We start from the raw sequence: 20215 nt of genomic DNA, 5'->3' as shown, positions 1-20215 counted from the left end.
CGATCGTGCTCTCGACATTTAATAAACCATAGTTTTTATTGGGACTTAAACACATACTGACATTTTGATCCAAAAAAAAAAAAAAAAACACATACTGACATTATATATTTATAAATAAACGGTGAGTCAGTCAGAAAGACTCCACAAAAATAAAAAACGTTATAAAGATTGACGAGTTTGTCCTTCCCGACACACTTGTCGCCGTACGGTACTCTCATTCGGACAACTTGGCTCCAGAGGACCATTTTTTTTACCTTACCGACTCCGAGAGACTATTACCCATATTCTCTCTTTCTCCACTATCCATCATCACTCATATTATATGTCTTTATATTTAAAGTCACATACGTTTACGTAAAATGTACTACTACAGTTATGTGTATCCACATTTTAGCCAAAGTTATTACTTACCAGAATATATATATAGGATTGTCATTATAAATTTATAATTCGGTTTTGATTAGGAAAATGGAGTTTGATTCTTTGTTCTTTTGTTTTTTTTTCTTATGTCGGAAATGAACAACAAAGAAAGAGCTGTTGACTTTTTTATCGTTTTCTTCTAGTATTATTTTAATTATTTAGTTATAATATTATTACGTAAATCATGAAACTTGATCGGATTTTGTCGTTTCTAATGTAGAAACTCTTGTAATCTGATGCCAAATGTCAAAATTATTTTAATCAAGTACCTCTGTTTTCTTCTTAATTACTAATATCGATCTCTGGGTATTTTATACTATTAAAATTGAGTACTATTGTATTCTTTTTTTTTCTTTTGTTTCTGGTGAGAAGTGGGTCTACTAAATGACACAATTTGCTAAACAATCTACCCTCGTGCTTCGAGCTTCGTCGTCACCCTCTCGTGATTTTTCCTATTACTATTAATAATAAGCCAAGAAAGCCGCATTTTATGCGAAATCTGGAAAATTTAATATAATCTTCCAGGTTTCTTCTTAACAATAATAATATGGAACTCTGAGTGAGTGAGTGAGTGAGTGAGTGACTAGAGAGTAAAAGCATCATCACTAGTTCTGCTTTATCAGTAGATTGTCTTGTTCAGTTTCCAAGCATTGGATCGGATTCTTAAGGTAAAAGTTTTTCTTCTTTTTCTTTTTCTTTTTTCTTTCGTAGGGATCAACAATGCATGAATCATATTAAAGACGACTAGTTTTGATTCGGACATAAATATTCTTTGATTGTAATCACAGTTTTGGCATCTGTTTTTTTATAATTACTTTGCTCAACAGAGAGAGAGAAGAAGAAGAAGAGGATTCTTGATTTTAATGGAGAAAGAGATTTGTAGAAGACATCTCTCAAGAGAAGGGATAGGATGTGTTTGGGTGTTTATGAGCATGTTTGATTTCAGACATGGTGGATCTACCCACAAGCTTTTGATGGATAAGAAACGTGGAAGCAAACGAATCATTGGTTTTTATTTTTTCTCTTCATGATTGAGAAAATGTTTCTGAGACAAAAACAAAAACATAAAAGATTCTCACTTTGTTGGTTTGATGAAACAATTAATGCAGGTAATAATGGAATGTTTGAGACTAAAGTTGAGAAGCAGCTTACCTGTGACTGTGACTGTGAGGTCTTNGATTTTAATGGAGAAAGAGATTTGTAGAAGACATCTCTCAAGAGAAGGGATAGGATGTGTTTGGGTGTTTATGAGCATGTTTGATTTCAGACATGGTGGATCTACCCACAAGCTTTTGATGGATAAGAAACGTGGAAGCAAACGAATCATTGGTTTTTATTTCTTTCTTTTCTATATGATTGAGAAAATGTTTCTGCGACAAAAACAAAAACATAAAAAATTCTCACTTTGTTGGTTTGATGAAACAATTAATGCAGGTAATAATGGAATGTTTGAGACTAAAGTTGAGAAGCAGCTTACCTGTGACTGTGACTGTGAGGTCTTTGTTAACGATAAAACTTGCTTTTCATTTGTTGTATAAAGTTAATGATTTTGAGGGAATGATAAATAAATAAAAACTGATGTAGAGATTGTTTGTGTTGTTGTCTCAGGAGAGTGAAGAAGCTGAGATGCAGAGTGTTAAGAAACTCATTGAAGAGGAGATTGATGAGAAGAGTAAGCAAAAGTGTGAGTCCAGAAACCGGAAGAGGAGAACTAAAACCTGCAGCAAAATCAGTGAGGATATCAATGTTTTGATTGCTGGTGATGATGACGATCATGCAGAGAACTTAAATGATGATCAATGCACTCAGAAGGAAGTGGATTTGGTAAACGATGATTCCGAAGAGAAGTTCAGCGAGTTGATAAAGCGGTTGATAGCTCAGAAGGATAGCGAGGTAGAGAGTTGTGACAACCTGGTGGATGCATTTCAGGTCTTGGATTCTAAAGCAGGATCATTCTTGAATACTGGTACACCAAGTTCAGGGGATTCTCAGAGAATCAAAGTGACAACAATCTCTCCAAATCAAAGCAGGACTTCTCAATGCACACAACAAACAATTGTAATTTTGAAGCCTGAACCTTTGGATGTTGGATCATCACCTGGAACACCTTCTAAAGACAACAAGGCCAAACATGGGAGATTTGGTTCTCGCTTAATTCTCAGTAGAATCAGAAGAAGACTAAAATTTGGTGTTGGAAAGAATCCATGCAATGCTCAATATGACTCTGATCTTGATCCAGATGCATTGTCGTCTAACATGAGTCAAAACGGTTGTTTGGGAGAAGAGACAGATACTAATTCCGGAAGGCATGTTTCAGGTGGAGAAATATTTCCTGAAATTGCTTCAAAAAGTGAGTCTTATAGAGAGGATAATGTCCATGGAAGTGAAGATTCGAAGAAGAGTATGTGTGGTATATACATTGCTGCCAAGAAACACCTATCTGAAATGCTTGCAGAAGGAGATATAGATGTTGTTGATTCACCGGAGAAGGAAGTACCAAGAATCCTCGGGAAGATTCTTGCTTTCCCTGAGTTCTCCACACCAGAAAACAGTCCAAGAGTGACCTTGGCACATGATATTGTTGGTGATCAGACAACAGAGAAACCAGAGATTCAGCAGTGCAGTTCAGAACAATACTCTCAGCTATTAGTATCGGATTCAAATACACATGAAGACACAGCGTCTACCTGTGATATTCCAGTTATTGAAGGTGATTGTTTTTCTTTGTATCTGTTGAAGGTGGGTTTTTGAATTGTCAAAATGAGACTAACTGCTTATGATATGTAAATCAGCAGGCATTTCAGACACTGAGATGGAAGAGGAACAGAAGACTGTTCTGGATTCAATGTCTGAAGAAATTAGCTCTTCCATTACCCACCAAGATGCATATATGGATGATGAGAATGAGCACAAAAAACCCTTGGAAAAGGTTTGATACCTTTTGTCTATGATACAGTTTCTATTGTTTTCTTCAAGAAAGCCTCATATTTCCTGTTTTTTTGCTGCTTTTAGGAAGTATTTGATGAGGGGAAGTTACCGTGTTCTCCACCAAACTCTTCAGTAAAAATGTCTGATTGCCAAGAAAATACCACAGATGTGCTGGGAAAGTCAAGTCCTGTGTCTGTGCTTGAGCCTTTCTTTACAGACGATGACACTAGTCCAAACAGCACCAGGTTCTCTTCAGGTATGCCTAAAAAAAGAATTTGCAACACCAATTTAGTATTCTAGTAAGACTTTTTGTTCAAAGCTCAGATTCTGACCTTCTTCATTGACTTAATTAGTGGAAATGCGGATGCAACCACTGTGCATAAGATTCGACGAAGCTGATTCTCCAAGAACCAACAAAGAAAATGATGTCAAAACTAGGATGGATGACAAGGAATTGGCTCTTGCATACATTCAAGCCGTGGTGAAATCCTCAGAGTTGAACTGGGAAGAGCTTTTGGCGAGGTCTTTTTATTCGGAGCAGCTTCTTGAGCAGGCTCTAATGGATGACATAGATTTCTGTTCTACAAATCTCTGCAGTGATAAGAAACTTCTTTTTGACTGTATCAATGAAGTTCTTATGGAGTTTTGTGGGCATGGCCCTTGGAATTCATTCGTCAAACCGGCAGTTCGGTTTTTTCCAGATATGGAAAACGCTACTGAAGTGGTACAAGAAGAAGTTTATTGGCATCTCTTACCTTTGCCTTCTCCTCACACACTAGACCAGATAGTGCAGAAAGACCTGGCTAGGACTGGAAACTGGATGGACCTCCGCTTTGATATTGGTTGCATCGGTTCTGAAACAGGTGAAATGATCCTTGATGAACTATTAGAAGAGATAATCAGCAACTGCACATACTTGGTCCAACCTGAAACACTCAACGAGCTGATTCCTTGAGTCTCACTGCTCCAACACTTCTTGTGCTGACGAAGAAAGATACTCATGATCACCAAGAAGCTCCTCTGTTAGCTCTGTACAGTTTCACTTCCACTTCAATGTACAAGCTCTAGTTTTCGTTCTTGTGCAGATACACACAACCACAACTTTTAATACCCCAACAACGACTGCAAACGAAGCGCTTTGTTTTGTTTCTTTCAGTCCTTATTATGTTTTCTTTTCCATTTGGCTTCTGTAAAGTTTTGAGTTCTGTTGTGAATGAATGTTAGTTGTATGTTGTTTTTATAAGAGAATGAATAAAACAAGGCTTGAACTTAATCAAGAAGAACAGCTTGCTTCATCGTGTTTCAGTCAAGAACAATCCAACATAGAAAATATTTTGACAGATTAAGAAGCTCTTTGGCAAATTAAGGCCAGTAATGGATTAAAGAACATCTGATAGGATAAAACCAATATGCTAAAGGATGCGTATTTTAGTTTCTTTTTAACCTTTCGCATCTTCACCCTCAAGGCCTCAACACTAATGTTCTAACTTGTTTCAAAAGAAACGTAACTGTGACAATCAAAGATCTTCATCTATCAACTGTGTGGCCGAAATTCTTGTTAACCCTCAACTGGTTCAGAAAGTCTTTTTAGAGATTCAGAAAACAATCATAACAACAACAACAAAAAAAAAAACACATTTGTTTTGTATTCTCATTACATCCCAAAAGAAGGAAAGCATTTTTTTTTTGTCGGTGCTCAAACGAAAAAAAACTCAGTATGAAAGCCCTAATCTTCTCTGTTCCTCACTGTTCTGTCGACGTAAAGAACATCATCAATCCACGACACAACATTATAAGCCAAACCTTCTAAAACCCTTGAATAGCTCTCTAGTACAGCCTTTCCCACATCCTAACCAGAAAATAATAAACAAACAAGAATTTTCATCATATAATTTCGATCTTTTCCATGGATATCTTAATTAAAACATCGTTTGGGGCTACTTACTCGGTTAAACTGAATTTTGCATATGTCGAGTGAGGTCTGAGAAAGTTCAGGGTATCTCTGTTTCAGACAAAAGAGTAAGCTCCTGGCTCGAGCCGCAAGAATGTGATTCTTGTCATTGCCACGATCTGCATCACCGCCGATATCTTTCATCATGTCCCATGAGGACTTAGAGTGAGTCAATCCTCCAGTCTTACGCCTCCACGTAACTAGTGAAGCCTCAACTTTGTCAGCGAGCTCAAGCGCCTCATGCTCTGATGTGATTTTCAAGATGTCGAGAAGCTGGTCAGGATAAAACTTCTCAGCTGTGCATAGTTGCTTGTATATCACGTCTCCTACACTTGCTTTCCCACTCTGTCCACAACAACACCGACTTGATATCAACACTTTCGCGTTACATCTTAGTTCTGAACGTTAAAAGAAAGTCGCAATAATAGTTATCTTTTATATTTCCCCTAATCATATATGTGTATACCTTTGGAAGAGTGGTGAGATAAGAATCAGGAATATCCATGTCATTAAGAGTGGAATCGTTAATGGCCAGTGCTGCTTTATGTATCTGACTGGCACAATCGCGTTTGTGACGCAAATGCTTTCGTTCTTCTTCCGATAAACCTTCAGCAGGAACACATGGCACTGGAAGCCACCATTTCTCGTCTTTCCGTTGAACCACCACTTTCCTAAACGTTCCTGTATCTCTACCACCACCACTCGAGTTCATAGATGAGCTTCCTCTTTCAACGTACCAGAACTCATTATCTGTGAAACTATCCAATATTTCCTACAAAAGCCAAACCAATCGTGTTGGAAATCTTGAATCTTTATTATAATATCTGTCTGTCTAATTCATAGTCTTTTACTTACCATTAGCATGTTATCGAGTTTTTTCAAAGCGGGAAGACTCATGAGAATATCAGATCTTAGCTTTGTTTCTGTTATCTAGAATTTAAACAACAAAATACCGAGGTTTTAGTGTATGATCTGGTGTCAAAATTAAGATAGTCGTGATGAAATCGTATATTTGACTTCTTACCTCAACATTAGTACCAAGAGATCTTGGAATAACTTCGACAATGTAATCACAAATAGACATAAAACAATTCATCTCTCGCTTCCATAACTCTTTCTTCTCTGTACTCAATGGTTGTAACCTTAAACTTTGTCCAAACACAGTCGCTGCAAAATAACACAACACACACACGCTACACTATAAATACTCTGTTTCAAAAACAGAGCACATTTGAGAGGAGAAGAAGGATACGAACCATAAAGATTGGTTATGGAATTTGAGACAGTAACAGCTGTACAAACTCCTTTCCCACTTCCTGACATATCTTCACCAAGCAATAGCTTCGCAAATCTTTCTCTCATCATCTCTAGTTCTGCACTACAAACCCCGATTTAACTACAGCTTACAAAAAAAACAAAGTTACAATCTTAATAAAATATACCTGCATCTTCTGCAGAATCAATGTCGCTATCTCCTTCGTCTCTATCTGCGTCGACGTCATCTTTTGGTTCCACGGCGTCTTCGGATACATCTTCGTCGTGGCCACTCAAGACAACGGCGTTAGTTTTTGACGGCCGGTTATAAAAGCTCTGAACGTCGAAACGGTGAGATAATCCGGATATATCTGAGTATGTTCTCCGGTACGGCGAAGAAACAGAGCTCGTCGGAGTTCCGGAGACAGATACCTCGTTTTGGTCAGAATTCGATGAACTCTCCATCAATGATCGATCGATACTTTTGGTGAGTTTCAAATCCTTCTCTTTCGTTGTTGGCTCCTCTGGCTCTGATGAACGTGACCAAGGTTAATACATGGAGCTCCCACGTCCAGCTTGAGCTAACTTATTAATATTTTTAAGTGTTTAAAATAGAAATAAATAAAGAATTGATTGTCTCCGACGACGAATTATAGCCGTTTGATCTGATTGTGGGGAAGAGACGTGCCTTCCACATTTGGTTAATCAATCTCATAATGAAGGTTGCTAATACATATATGCTTTAGGTGTATAACTCAAGGTTGTCCCATTCTTTTCTAATTAAAATACTAAATCAATCTCATCATGAAGGTTGCTATATATAGATTACACCTTATCATCACAATTTCCAGATACTAATGTAATTCCAATAGTTATTTTTTTTGTTGACACTAATTCATTATCATTAGAAAAATGTTATTGTAGACATCAAAATTGCGACAATATAGGATCATTGTATTGACAATCTTAATATTTAAAGACATTCGATAAGATGGTGTCGTTTTCTTAATTTATTAATCTATCCAATACATTTTTGATGATTCTTTAGTTTGAAAATTTTGTCCATAAAGTTAAATCGGATCTCTATACTTGGGTTCACCCTACCTCTTCATTCACCCCTTTATAAAATAACTCTTCATTCATCCCCTTATAAAATAAGAAAATAAAATATATATACATTATTATAAAATTAAAAACTTAAACCGTTTTTTAATAAACCCAAACCGACATATAATTTCGTTCTACTTGTAAAATCTAAACCCTAACCATCTCATTTGTGAACCCAAACCGATATATAATTTCGTTGTAATTGTAAAATCTAAACTCTAACATCTCATTTGTGAACCCAAATCAACATATAATTTCGTTCTACTTGTAAAATTTAAACCCTAAACATCTCATTTGTGAACCCAAACCGACATATAATTTCGTTCTAATTGTAAAATCTAAACCCTAAGATCTTATTTGTGAACCCTAGCCCTGGGACAAAAAACCGAACCGAAGTAACCGAACCGAGCCGAACCGAAATTTTAGGTGTTCGGTTTGGATTCGGTTTTTAGGGCTGAACCGATCGGCAGTTTATAAAATTAAAATCGGTTCTCGGTTATTTCGGTTCGGTTTGACATAACCGAACGGTTAACCGAAATAATACAGAAAACCCTAATTTTTGTTATTTTCTTCCACCTAGCCGATTCTTTAACTTCTTCTTCTTCTATTACTCTTCTGGACTTGATCTTTCTCCTTTTTCTTCTTGTTCTTCGATTACTCTTGTCTCTTCTCTTCTTCTTCTTCTTTTTGTTCTTATTTAATTACTTTACTTCTTCGTCCATAGGAGAACGAAGAGGAAGTTGTTGGTGATGTCATGGCTAGCGTGACCGTAGAGGAAGTTGTTCTCTCCTCAGATGGGCAAATCGAGCTCAAGGGACGGCGAGCCGCCGCTTCAGCATATTTTTTTTTCTCTTTTGTTAGGTTTAGTCGTTTAGATTAGGTTTAATTTAGTTGTTTAGTTATTAAGTTTGACATTTTGGGCATGCCAATTAAATTGTTTAGTTTGTTGGCCCATTTGATTAAAATAGATATTATTGGATCTGTTATTTTTAGCCCATTAAAAATTCGGTTATTAATGTTAAAAACCGAGATAACCGGAAACCGAACCGAACCGAACCGAACCGATTTGATTTTCGGTTTAGTTCGGCAACATTTCAAAAAATAAAAAAAACGAAAACCGATATAACCGAACCGAACCGACCAAAATAACCGAACTCCCAGAGCTAGTGAATCCAAACCGACATATAATTTCGTTCTACTTGTAAAATCTAAACCCCAATCATCTCATTTGTGAACCCAAATCGACATCTAATTTCGTTCTAATTGTAAAATCTAAACCTTAACCACCTCATTTGTAAACCCAAACCGACATATAATTTTGTTTTAATTGTAAAATCTAAACTCTAACCACTTCATTTGTAAACCCAAACCGACATATAATTTTGTTCTAATTTTAAAAAACTAAACCAAACCAATATTTAATTTTCCTTAACTAAAAGTATATATAATTTGTTTCCTTAATTTATTTTGCTTTTTAATTCAATTTTGATTTATTTTTTAAATGAAATATTAAATAAAAAATTCTGATTGGCTGAGAGAAGAGGGGTGAACAAAAAATGTTCACCCCATATTTTTCAACATCTTATAGTGACGACATTTGTATTTTCAGTTTTGTATTGTATGTTTTTAGGTCAACTTTTTAGTTGAAGTTCAACACATACCCTCGAGCCGATAGAGAGGGTTCATGAAGCGACGGTCAATAAAGACTCAAACTCAACAAAACCGGGATGCAGTCCACGCCTAACAGAGCAAAACCGCACGCAGTTTAGAAACAACCATATTAAGAAGACATCACAGCATGCGAACTGTGACTGGGTCAGGCATGTCACGTGATCTCCCAGCCTTGTGTGCCGCAGAGAGCCATCGAAATCTCGTGATGGTGGGAGGTGGCACGTGCTTCCCCATTCACACGTTTAATGAGCCCGTCTCTTCTCTTCCATTGTTTACGCACAAACGAAAACACAAACACACACGCCTAGTTCGTGCCAAGCATTGCCTTCACACACTCCTCTTTCTCCCAGACACGCTCGAGCGCTACACACGCGTGAAAAAGCTCGTCTTCCAATTCACGCTGCACGCTCCTTCACGCGCCTTCTCCATCTCACGGCCAGATCCGCCCTTTTCACCCGCCGGACCGGCGATCCACCGCCTTTCTCCCCTCTCTCTCTATTGGTTTCGCCGACGGCGACAGGCGAGGATTTTTTGATCGGAATCTCCATTGCTAGGGCTATTTTTAGTATTGCTCAACGAGAATTCTCACCATTATCGAGAATTGCGCTAGAAACTTACTCACCGAGAGGTAGATTGATATATAGATTAGGGTTACTTAAATCTGCAACTGTGCTTTGAAGACACACTAACTAACTCTGTTTTGGTTTGGTTTGGTTGGTCACAAAGTTTTCCTATGTTATTGTCTGTTTCTAGTTGAAAATGCTGTTTTATGAAACTTTTGTCTTGTAGGATCTTTGATGAATTTTGGAAGTTAGACTGAGAACTTATATGCACATTGAGAGAGATTGAAGATCAAATGATACTGAGACTCTCCCACAACTCATAGAATATTTGGCTGCATTGTCCAGAAGGTTTTACACGTGGAGTGTTGTTGAAACCAGACAAGCAAAGATGGAACATTTCATTACACGTTCTTAAACTAAACAGAGGTTTGGGTGGTTGGATTATATAAGAGGAGTTATGGCAACGGATATGCATAAACTGCTTGGAACTAGTGAAGAGGATGATGATGAAGATATGGATATGGATGTCAAAGAAGAAGATGATGACCACCGGAATAGGGGAACAACACGCGCAGCTTCAGGGAGTAGTAATGAAGAGTTCATGTTTCAGCAGTCAATGCAAGATCAAGTGGGTACTCCTGGGGGAGGAGGAAGTCGCAGAAGTAGACCGCTTGAAGAGAAGGAGCGAACTAAATTGAGAGAGCGTCATAGAAGGGCAATAACTGCAAGGATACTAGGCGGGTTGCGTAGGCATGGGAATTATAATCTCAGAGTTAGAGCAGATATTAACGATGTCATCGCGGCTTTGGCAAGGGAAGCTGGATGGGTTGTTCTTCCTGATGGAACTACCTTTCCATCCAAATCTCAGGTACTTACTTACCCTGTTCCTCTGCTATGTATTCTGTTGTATCCATTTCCAGCAAATGCGTCTTCTTAATCTGCTTCCTCTGCTTAAACCTTTTAGGGGACAAAGCCTCCTGGTGGTTCTTCGGCGGTTGCTGCAGGTTCATCAGCTTCTTACATTGCATCACAGCAAACCTCACCTCCTGCTCTTAGAGTGGTATCATCTGTTGGGCATAGAAGTCCAGTGGAACTCAGCTCTTGCCGTATGAAAGGTGTTTTCGCACCCGGTCCATCTCCATATGATATACCCCCAACTCAATCTCCTGAACTGGTTAGCAGTGTAAATAAGGCTGATGGACTTGTTGGTTGTTCAGTCGATGTTATCAACTCTAAACAGGTAGCAACACTGCATTAGTACATAGAAAGTAAATTTTGTAACAGTTCAGTCCTTTGCATTTACATCGCTTATTTGAATTTAATAAAGTTGAGAGTTTTTTCCTCAACTTATAGAAAACTTTGTTCAAAAACTGAATAACCCATAAGAACCTATCAGATTGTCACTGCATGGTTGATTACGTCCATTTGCGTCTCTGAGTTCAAATCTGATGACTCTCTTCTACATTTCTTATTTGGTAGATTCTAGAGATTCCTCCAAATCTGACCGAGCAAGATTTCTCTGGCACTCCTTATGTTCCGGTTTATGTGATGTTACCAGTAAGCAACTTTAATCTTAGCACTTACCCATACTTATCCTGAAATTTCTCCTTACTAACTACTTTTCTATGTCAACAGCTTGGGGTTATCAATATGAAGTGTGAATTGGCTGATCGAGATGGACTGCTAAAGCACTTGAGAATTTTGAAGTCAATCCATGTAGATGGGGTTAAAGTGGATTGTTGGTGGGGAATAGTTGAGGGTCATTCCCCTCAGGAGTATAATTGGAATGGTTATAGGCAGCTTTTTCAGATGGTCCGCGATCTTAATCTTAAGATACAGGTCTGCCTTTTGCGTGCATGATTAGTTAAGATACAGTTTTCATAATGAGGTTGTGGTTAGAATGATTTGTTTCATATGTGTCCAATTTCTTTCTTTCTTGCTAGGTTCTAATGTCCTTTCATGAATGTGGAGGCAATGTTGGTGATGATGTTTGCATCCCACTTCCTCACTGGGTGGCAGAGATAGGGCGAACCAATCCTGACATATATTTCACTGATAGAGAGGGAAGACGAAACCCAGAATGCCTTTCTTGGGGTATTGACAAGGAACGTATTCTAAGAGGCAGAACTGCACTTGAGGTATACATACTCATGATTGGTAGCTATCATCTATATATCTCCCTAGAAACCATAAATATTTGCTTCTTGTTTATCACAAATATATGAAATAACCAACTCATGAAACAGTTTATGGTTTTGGTGGATATATTTTAGGTGTACTTTGATTACATGAGAAGTTTTCGGATAGAACTTGCAGAGTTTGTAGAGGATGGTGTAATATCTATGGTTGAAATTGGACTAGGCCCCTGTGGAGAGTTACGGTATCCTTCTTGTCCCATAAAACACGGGTGGCGATATCCAGGTGTTGGAGAGTTTCAGGTATATTTCTTCTCAACAGTCCTAACTCTTGAGATAGCCAAGTTTCACCAGCTAGCTAACTTTGGCTTCCACATAATGATCATTCCGTTGCACCAATACAGTGTTATGACAAGTATCTTTTGAAGAGCCTGAGAAAGGCAGCAGATTCAAGGGGGCACCTTTTTTGGGCTCGAGGCCCAGATAACACCGGCTCCTACAATTCCCAGCCGCAGGGAACTGGTTTCTTCTGTGATGGAGGTGACTACGATGGCCTATATGGAAGATTCTTTCTCAAATGGTACTCACAGGTTTTGATAGACCATGCTGACCAAATCCTCTCCCTCGCTAAACTAGTTTTCAACAGTAGCTGCATTGCAGCAAAGGTGATTGATTAAAGTTCTAAGCCATTTGAAAACCCTGAAAATTTGGACTTCGTTTTCATAGTTTTATCACAATTTGACTTAAACAGCTCCCAGACGTCCACTGGTGGTACAGAACAGCAAGCCATGCTGCTGAGCTAACCGCTGGGTTCTACAACCCGAGCAACCGAGATGGTTATGCTGCAATTGCATCTACACTTAAGAAGCATGGTGCCACTCTGAGTTTTGTATCCGGAGAAGTGCAAGTTCTTAACCGTCCAGATGATTTCTCAGGAGCATTAGGAGAGCCTGAGGCAGTAGCTTGGCAGGTAAACAAAAAACATACTTGGAATCGTATATCGATCTCTTAAGCCTGTGCTTATCAGTCAGTTATCACCAAAACCTCAATCTGAACTTTGATTTTTTGCAGGTGCTAAATGCTGCTTGGGACAGCGATACACCAATTGCTCGAGAGAACTCGCTTCCTTGCCATGATAGAGTTGGGTATAACAAAATGTTAGAAAGCGTAAAGTTTCCGAACGATCCAGATAGAAGGCAGTTGTCATCATTTGCCTATAGTAGACTGATCCCAGCTCTTATGGAAGGACATAACATTGTCGAGTTTGAGCGGTTTGTCAAGAAATTGCATGGTAATTATATCCGAATCTCTGTTTACGCTTCACTGTTTGAAGCCTCTGAAGTTCTGATCTTTTTATTGGTCGTTACAGGGGAAACTGTAATGAATCATCATCATCATCATCATCATCAACAGGTTTAGAGTTTTGTTTGTCCCTGGATCAGCTGGAATTATTTATACTGTTAATGTTGTTAATTTTAGTAGTTTAGCATCATTCTGTAAATTTTGTCATTTAAAAAAATTAAGAGACATTACGAAAAGAAGATCTTTTGGTAGCCATAGTTGTTATTAATTCATTACTTCCACAATTGAGGATTATCGATCACTACTTGAAAGGGAGGGAAGCTCAACAGTTGAATTATATTGGCTATTTTGGTTTATTATGTTCGGGAAAAGTAGTATCATCGAACAAAAAGTGCAAAACGTTCAACTTGCGTACAAGTTGATATTGAGGTCTATTTTGTTTAGTTTCAATTGACACCGACAAAGCTTATTCGGAACAGGTATCGCTGTCTCGCTCCTAGCTTTCCTATGATGTTTTAAGAACAAAAAGTGTCCCACATTGACTGTGAGAATCAGCTGTTGGAATCATCTTCTATAAATAATTAGTACAAAAGTTCACGTTTATGTTTAAATTTTTAATAATAACAACCTCAAAAATAACCAACGGGCATAAACATAACCGCCGTAAAAGCATAAACTGCATATGCCATATACCACACAACACACAAGTTACACTGAGAAAGATACACATTAACACGGTGAAGTTTCCCTACCAAAAGTATATTACATTATACGTGTTACATTCAATACTTAAACAAATCTAAGTTAGCCATCACATATGACAACACAGAGTACATATATACTGTCATTAATTACTTCAAGGTTTATGCCAACCATTTGATGAGTGCTTAATCTCATGGAACCTTTTCTTCTTGATGATCCGATTGCTTATTACCTTCTCGGATTCAACAGCTTCATCAATATTACTAGCCACCATGGCACATAGCTCGTCTAAAGCCAGCATAGAGAATGGCTCCTCTATAAGAACACCCACCTGCAGATATTTCAAGTAAAAAGTCAAGAGTGATGTTACAAGGCAAGCAAGATTCTTTGAATAATTGGGATGTTGCAAAGGATAAAGAACTTAAAGTACTTCTTCAATGCAGAAGAGAGATGCAGCGCTAATGAAAGTAGCAGGAACAACATTCCAGTGGCAATCATCCCAGAGGATAACAGGGAGTGTAAGATGCCATAAGACTAAGAACCTCGACGTTAGTCGTGTGTAGGAAAGTGGTATCGGGATGCCCATTAGCTGTTCACACACACCAATTCCCTCCTGTAATTGCATCATCTTTGATTCCTGTGAAAGAGATTAACTAACTAAGGAGAGCACACGAAGAGACTTAACCAGAACTATGTTCAGAGATGACAGTCAAGAATGATTATAAAGATTCAAGAAAGATACCAACATATCGATCTTTGAACTGTCCAAATTCAGTAGCTGAAGGCTCTGAGAAATGAATTGAATGATACAACGAGGACGATGCTTGGATTGAAGAATCAAAGACAGATCATCAGCGTCTATCACATTCTGAAGATCACTAGCAATATCTGAACCATAAATCACATGACACTGCACATGACAAAAATTGCAATCGATCACAAATCAACACCTTCCTCTACCTACCTAACTCTTTCACAAAACATAGATACGACTACGAGATCTACCTTAAGCGCCACAGGGAAAGCAGCAATGTAACGCAAAAGCGAATCTTTGATGAGCAATTCATCAGCGGAGCCATGACGAACAGAAGAAATGACAAGCCTAGCTAAATCATTGGTTCCGTTAATGATCTTAGCCCAAGCTTTCCTTCCTTGTTCAAACCTCGAATAAGAAGCCTCAGTGCGAAACACAAGAAGAAGAGCTAAAGCCGGAGCTGTCAACTGATACGGAAGAGGAGAAGCTCGAAGGACGGGGAAGTAATCAGGCAACCAGCCCAAACCCACGGCGGAGTTATAGGAAGCGATCAAGATGGCGACGGTGGTGAAGAAGCAAACAGGTGGAATCAAAGACAATATAACGCGTGAAGACGTACTGGAAGATACGTGACGGAGATGCCGTAGTGAGCTTCTGTGTCTGACCCAATTCTCGTGACTGTAGAGAGTACGTTTCTGCTGCATCCGTCTCTCTTTGATGCCGTCTGACCAGTTAGGGACAGCTTTGAGAAGAGAAATAAGCTTGTCGGATAGAGATGAATCGTCGGATTTGGGTGCGGAGGAGGCGCAGGAAGGATTGAATTTGAAATGGAGGGATTTGGGAGGTCTGGTGGCGGAGATCCCGGAGCATAATCGTGGTTTGAGAAAGGATCTGTGGTTAAAGTTAAAAGAAAAGGATAGGTTCATCGACTGATACATTTTGGCGGGAAAATCGAGGTTTTAGGGTTAGGGATTTTGGTGGAAACAACAATGAAGAAGACGATGTAAGAAGAAGAGAAAACAAAGACACATGCAAAAATTGCAGAGAGTGCAAAAAGTAAAGGAAACAAGTGTGAGATTTGGAGCAGGGTCGTTGGAACAGTTGTGCGACGGCAAACACGACATCGTTTTGTGACTTCATTGGGCTTTATTTAATATTAATGGGCTTTCTTCTATAATGTGGGCCTTAATGACCAATGTCTTATATTTTTTAGCCCATAAAATTCTATACCCTATAAGCTCCGAAGTCGTTTTAGTGACTCCCGTTGATATTTAGGGTTTATAGAGAGATACGCATCTGAACGAGTACAATCTCCAAATTTGGGTGGAAGAGAAAAATGTCGAAGAAGAACAATTTAGCCAAGAGGAAGAAGCAGCACGAGTACAATCTCCAAAGTACGTTTCTTTATTATCTCTTAAAACGATTTCAGTTCAATAAGCATGTATGTGTAATTGTGTATATATCGGTTCTCAACGAAATTAGGACTTTTTTTTTTTCGATTTGCAGAAGAGAAAGAATTACAGGACAAGAAGATCAAGAAGCTTCATGCGAACAAGAAAAAGATGAAAGTAAGAACCTTTTCTGTCTCTTTTCTCTTAATTCTGAATATTTTAGTTCATAGTCATGGTGTTAGTTTAAGTAGCAAACCGGTGCTGTTGTTTAGTTAGTGAGTTACCTATGGTGAAATGATTTAATAGAATCGAATTTGCTTGGAGTCAGTCTGGTCTATAGTGTTAACCAGAAGCTTATTTTAGAGGGAAAATGATATATTGAATCTTCTTACTAAAAACATCTGACTATGTCTTGAGTATTCCCATCTTTTACTGAAGTTGTTTTGAGTAGTTAATGATACATGTGTGTTGGTTGATTTTGTTGTCAAGGTTGATGGAAGTGGGAAGAAGAAGACAGGTGGGTTTTCTGTTGGCAAGAAGAAATTGAAAACGAAACTGACTCCAGCTGCTAAAGCTAAAGCTGCTCAGGCTATGGAGCTAGACAATTGACAAGGAACCTCAGTTTTCTTTTCACTTGTACGTAACCCTCTGTTCTACATTGTCATCTTTGTCTTGTCTCTTTAGTTTGAAGCTAGCTTCTTCCTTTTAATAGGTTATACTCTTATGTATCACTCTTCTTTTCGAGTTCAAGATTTTGCTATCGAACCTGCTCGTATCAATGTGGATTCAGCTATTAATCTGTTATTCTTGTCATTCCTTTAACTGAGTTGAATCACACGACCCAACTCCGTCAAATGTATATTGCTCCTCACTGCTCTGAGAGAGGAAAAAAATTAACTTTTTAGGTGAGCAAAACAAAGACACAAGTACGTTTATATTGGGCAAAAGATTTACCATTGTATAGTATTAGTCAAAGCCAATATCTTTTCTGGTTTATTACAACATTCCACAAAACGTATAAAGAAACTGTTTCTAGAAAGAAAAGAAAAAGGTCATGTTTGTCTTAATCAAAAGTCTTATACAAACAGTGTCACACATTACATGGTACACTAAAGTTGGATTCTATTATTCTAATAGGGAAGATCTCAAAGGCCTTGAGAGGTTATATCATCCCATCAATGGGTCCTTTTAGGAGATATTTTTATAGATTTCTTCTTCTTATCATCAGCCTCTCGTCGAAAATAAACTAGCTCTCATAGTGGAAGCCAGTGGGCTATAGTCTCTCTGACCAGACAGGCCATATCTTTTCTCACTCTCCGGCGCGTGGACTCCACTCTTTCCCACAGACTCTTCTGTCTCATATCAATTTCCAATGATGATGATCAATCAAGTTCAAGTCTATATAGGGAAGGAACAGTAATGAGAGAAGTAACATCAGCTTGAAAACGAAGAGTCTGTTCATCAAAGCTCTGTGTTAGATTTGTTTTAAGTTCTGAAGAATGAACAGTGACATGTTGATGAATGTGTGATACACGCGCCTGATCAAGAATGAGTCATGAGCCATAACAGATGCCTAGTTGCTATATAGAGACCTACAGTCAAAGTCAGTTATTCATTAGCATTTTGAATTTCCAACTCGAAAAATAAGAGAAAAAACAAAATTACAAAAAGATCCCATTGTTGTTATCCTCACAGTAAATGCTTTTGCTTGAGAGAGAGAGAGAGAGAGAGAAAGGGTCTGTTAGAGGTTTTTTGTTTGTTTCTGTTTCCTTCTGTCATCAAGAAAAGAGAAAAGCAAAATTCAAGAAGAGAGAGAGATTGCCCTTAAAACAAGTCTTAACCATTGTTTATAGAAGTGAAGAGAAAAGCTTTTCTTGTTTTGTTGTTTGCTTGCTTGCTTATGGTGTGAGAAAGAATGAAAGAGAGAAGTAGTTTAAGTAAGTAAAGCCTGAGAAAGTATTTAGTATTAAGCTTTGCATGTTCCTTTCTCTCCAAGCTTATATCTTCATCATAAAGTCTCCACCTTTGATTCTGTTTCTCTTCTTATCCATTTATCCTCTCTCTCCTCTCATAATTCTAGCCACAATCTTTTCTCTAGGGTTTCTCACAAGTTGTATCCGTATCTTCTACTTCACTTTAAAAAAAGTTTCAAAAAGAGTCTTTCTTGTAAATGCAAAAATGGATCGAAGAGATGCAATGGGATTATCCGGGTCGGGTTCTTACTATATCCAAAGAGGATTACCCGGGTCTGGTCCTCCAACGTTTCACGGATCATCATCACAGCAACAGCAACAAGGGCTTCGTCACTTACCTAATCAAAACTCTTTATTCGGGTCAGGCTCCACTGGGTTCGGATCTCCTTCTTTACATGGTGATCCTTCTCCGGCAACAGCTGGAGCTCTTCCTCATCATATAGGCGTTAATATGATTGCTCCTCCTCCGCCTCTGAGTGAGACTCCGATAAAGCGAAAGAGAGGACGACCTAGAAAATACGGACAAGACGGTTCTGTTTCTTTGGCATTGTCTTCTTCCTCTGTTTCGACCATTACTCCGAACAATTCTAACAAACGTGGCCGTGGTCGACCTCCGGGCTCCGGCAAGAAACAAAGATCGGCTTCAATTGGTAAACCAACTATCTCTAGAACTTGTAATCTTGAGAAAAAAAAAAGCTCCATTATTTATTGTTTCAAGAAGATCAAGAACTAGGATTATTTAATGTTTTCTCAAAGTCAAAATATTTAATTGTTTACTCCTGATGTGTAGGAAAATCTTAAAACTTTCCTTAAATGGATCTTATTTGTTGTCTGTCTATGTATTATGCTCTGCTTAAACTCTATGAATTAGACATTCAATTATTGATTCCATGAACTTCTTTTTTTTTGGTTCTTTTGGATTGGTTAGGTCAATTGATGCCTTCATCTTCTGGTATGAGCTTCACGCCACATGTTATCGCGGTTTCAATAGGAGAAGTAATGTTTAATCACTATTACAATCAAAGAGCTTTCTTGAAATGTTTTTATATTTTGCTATTTGCTGAAAAGCTTTTGAAACTTTGCATCAGGATATAGCATCAAAGGTTATATCATTCTCTCAACAAGGTCCAAGAGCGATTTGCGTTTTATCTACAAGTGGTGCAGTTTCTACTGCAACACTTCTTCAACCATCAGCATCTCCCGGAGCCATTAAATACGAGGTTCCATCCTTGAAATTTTTCACTATAGATAGATACATTGGTGCGTTTTACTGTTTCTTTAAAACATTTGTTTTGTATTTTTTCCAGGGCCGGTTTGAAATCCTAGCGTTATCAACATCTTATCTAGTGGCTACTGATGGAAGCTTCCGTAATCGTACTGGAAACTTATCTGTTTCGCTTGCTAGTCCCGATGGGCGTGTGATTGGTGGTGCCATTGGGGGGCCTTTAATAGCAGCAAGTCCTGTTCAGGTTTGGTTTTAACTTTTTTCTTGAGCTCTGGTTTTTGTTGCAAGTCATAGTTCTTGGGATTGAATATACATTCTTGGGCCTATCAGGTTATTGTAGGGAGCTTTATCTGGGCAGCTCCAAAGATCAAGACCAAGAAACGAGAAGAGGAAGCTTCTGAAGTTGTTCAAGAGACTGATGACCATCAAGTTTTGGACAATAGTAATAACACGATTTCGCCTGTCCCTCAGCAGCCACAGCCAAGCCAAAACCTGATATGGTCAACAGGTTCAAGGCAAATGGATATGCGTCATGCTCATGCTGATATTGATTTAATGCGCGGTTGATGATGATGATAGCAAGAACTCTACTCTGTGTATATAAAGCATGGAATCTAGGAAGAACAAGAAGAAGAAGGAATATAATCTAACCTCTGAACAAAAGTATGTGGAAATGTTAGGGAAAAAGATTTGACTCTATTAGCGTACACCTCTCAAATCTCTAAGCTTATTTGGTTTTATTGTCTTTGTGACTCTCAGGATTTGCGGAGTTTCTTGATATCTCTTTATTTCAGAATGTTCAGTCTTTATGTTTGCTTGAAACTTTGATTCTACAGCTT

At 38.2% G+C, this 20215-nt stretch overlaps 5 protein-coding genes across 10 annotated transcripts; 3 read left to right on the top strand and 2 right to left on the bottom strand.

Moving 5' to 3' along the window:
- LOC104783164 lies at positions 499-4621 on the top strand. 4 transcript variants are annotated; one of them, XM_010508268.2, is made up of 8 exons: positions 605-1088; positions 1248-1295; positions 1617-1749; positions 1855-1916; positions 2029-3130; positions 3213-3349; positions 3433-3604; positions 3702-4621. In XM_010508268.2, exons 2-8 carry the CDS (start codon positions 1284-1286, stop codon positions 4301-4303), a joined length of 2220 nt encoding a protein of 739 aa, XP_010506570.1. In that variant the 5' UTR covers positions 605-1088; positions 1248-1283; the 3' UTR covers positions 4304-4621. The 4 variants fall into 4 exon arrangements, with proteins under 4 accessions (XP_010506572.1, XP_010506570.1, XP_019100644.1 ...); XM_010508270.2 differs by lacking the exons at positions 1617-1749; positions 1855-1916 and adding an exon at positions 1530-1591 and having other exon boundaries at positions 499-1088; positions 1248-1428; XM_019245099.1 differs by lacking the exons at positions 605-1088; positions 1248-1295 and having other exon boundaries at positions 1605-1749; positions 3216-3349.
- On the bottom strand, positions 5075-7018 carry LOC104783163 (rop guanine nucleotide exchange factor 4-like). The gene is made up of 7 exons (XM_010508267.2): positions 6742-7018; positions 6556-6672; positions 6324-6466; positions 6155-6229; positions 5766-6071; positions 5294-5644; positions 5075-5197 (listed from the first exon to the last, which is right to left on the bottom strand). Exons 1-7 carry the CDS (start codon positions 7016-7018, stop codon positions 5075-5077), a joined length of 1392 nt encoding a protein of 463 aa, XP_010506569.1.
- On the top strand, positions 9580-13601 carry LOC104783162 (beta-amylase 7-like). 2 transcript variants are annotated; one of them, XM_010508266.2, is made up of 11 exons: positions 9580-9959; positions 10121-10762; positions 10859-11134; positions 11374-11451; positions 11530-11733; positions 11838-12032; positions 12168-12332; positions 12434-12694; positions 12781-12999; positions 13101-13320; positions 13399-13448. In XM_010508266.2, the coding sequence occupies exons 2-11, from the start codon at positions 10352-10354 to the stop codon at positions 13446-13448; spliced, it is 2079 nt and encodes a 692-aa protein (XP_010506568.1). In that variant the 5' UTR covers positions 9580-9959; positions 10121-10351. The 2 variants fall into 2 exon arrangements, with proteins under 2 accessions (XP_010506568.1, XP_019100643.1); XM_019245098.1 differs by lacking the exon at positions 9580-9959 and having other exon boundaries at positions 10352-10762; positions 13399-13601.
- Positions 13968-15823, bottom strand: LOC104783160 (UPF0187 protein At2g45870, chloroplastic-like). Of its 2 annotated transcripts, XM_010508264.2 has the most exons (4): positions 15039-15821; positions 14776-14943; positions 14464-14670; positions 13968-14364 (listed from the first exon to the last, which is right to left on the bottom strand). In XM_010508264.2, the coding sequence occupies exons 1-4, from the start codon at positions 15723-15725 to the stop codon at positions 14188-14190; spliced, it is 1239 nt and encodes a 412-aa protein (XP_010506566.1). In that variant the 5' UTR covers positions 15726-15821; the 3' UTR covers positions 13968-14187. The 2 variants fall into 2 exon arrangements, with proteins under 2 accessions (XP_010506566.1, XP_019100642.1); XM_019245097.1 differs by lacking the exon at positions 13968-14364 and having other exon boundaries at positions 14564-14670; positions 14780-14943; positions 15039-15823.
- On the top strand, positions 17700-20198 carry LOC104783159 (AT-hook motif nuclear-localized protein 9-like). The gene is made up of 5 exons (XM_010508263.2): positions 17700-18801; positions 19080-19147; positions 19240-19371; positions 19459-19620; positions 19707-20198. The coding sequence occupies exons 1-5, from the start codon at positions 18156-18158 to the stop codon at positions 19941-19943; spliced, it is 1245 nt and encodes a 414-aa protein (XP_010506565.1). The 5' UTR covers positions 17700-18155; the 3' UTR covers positions 19944-20198.

Source organism: Camelina sativa, chromosome 4 (assembly GCF_000633955.1).
Source record: "Camelina sativa cultivar DH55 chromosome 4, Cs, whole genome shotgun sequence".
NCBI classification, from domain to species: Eukaryota; Viridiplantae; Streptophyta; class Magnoliopsida; order Brassicales; family Brassicaceae; genus Camelina; species Camelina sativa.
Note: the sequence above shows the minus strand (reverse complement) of the source record. Positions and strands in the feature narration are given on the sequence as shown.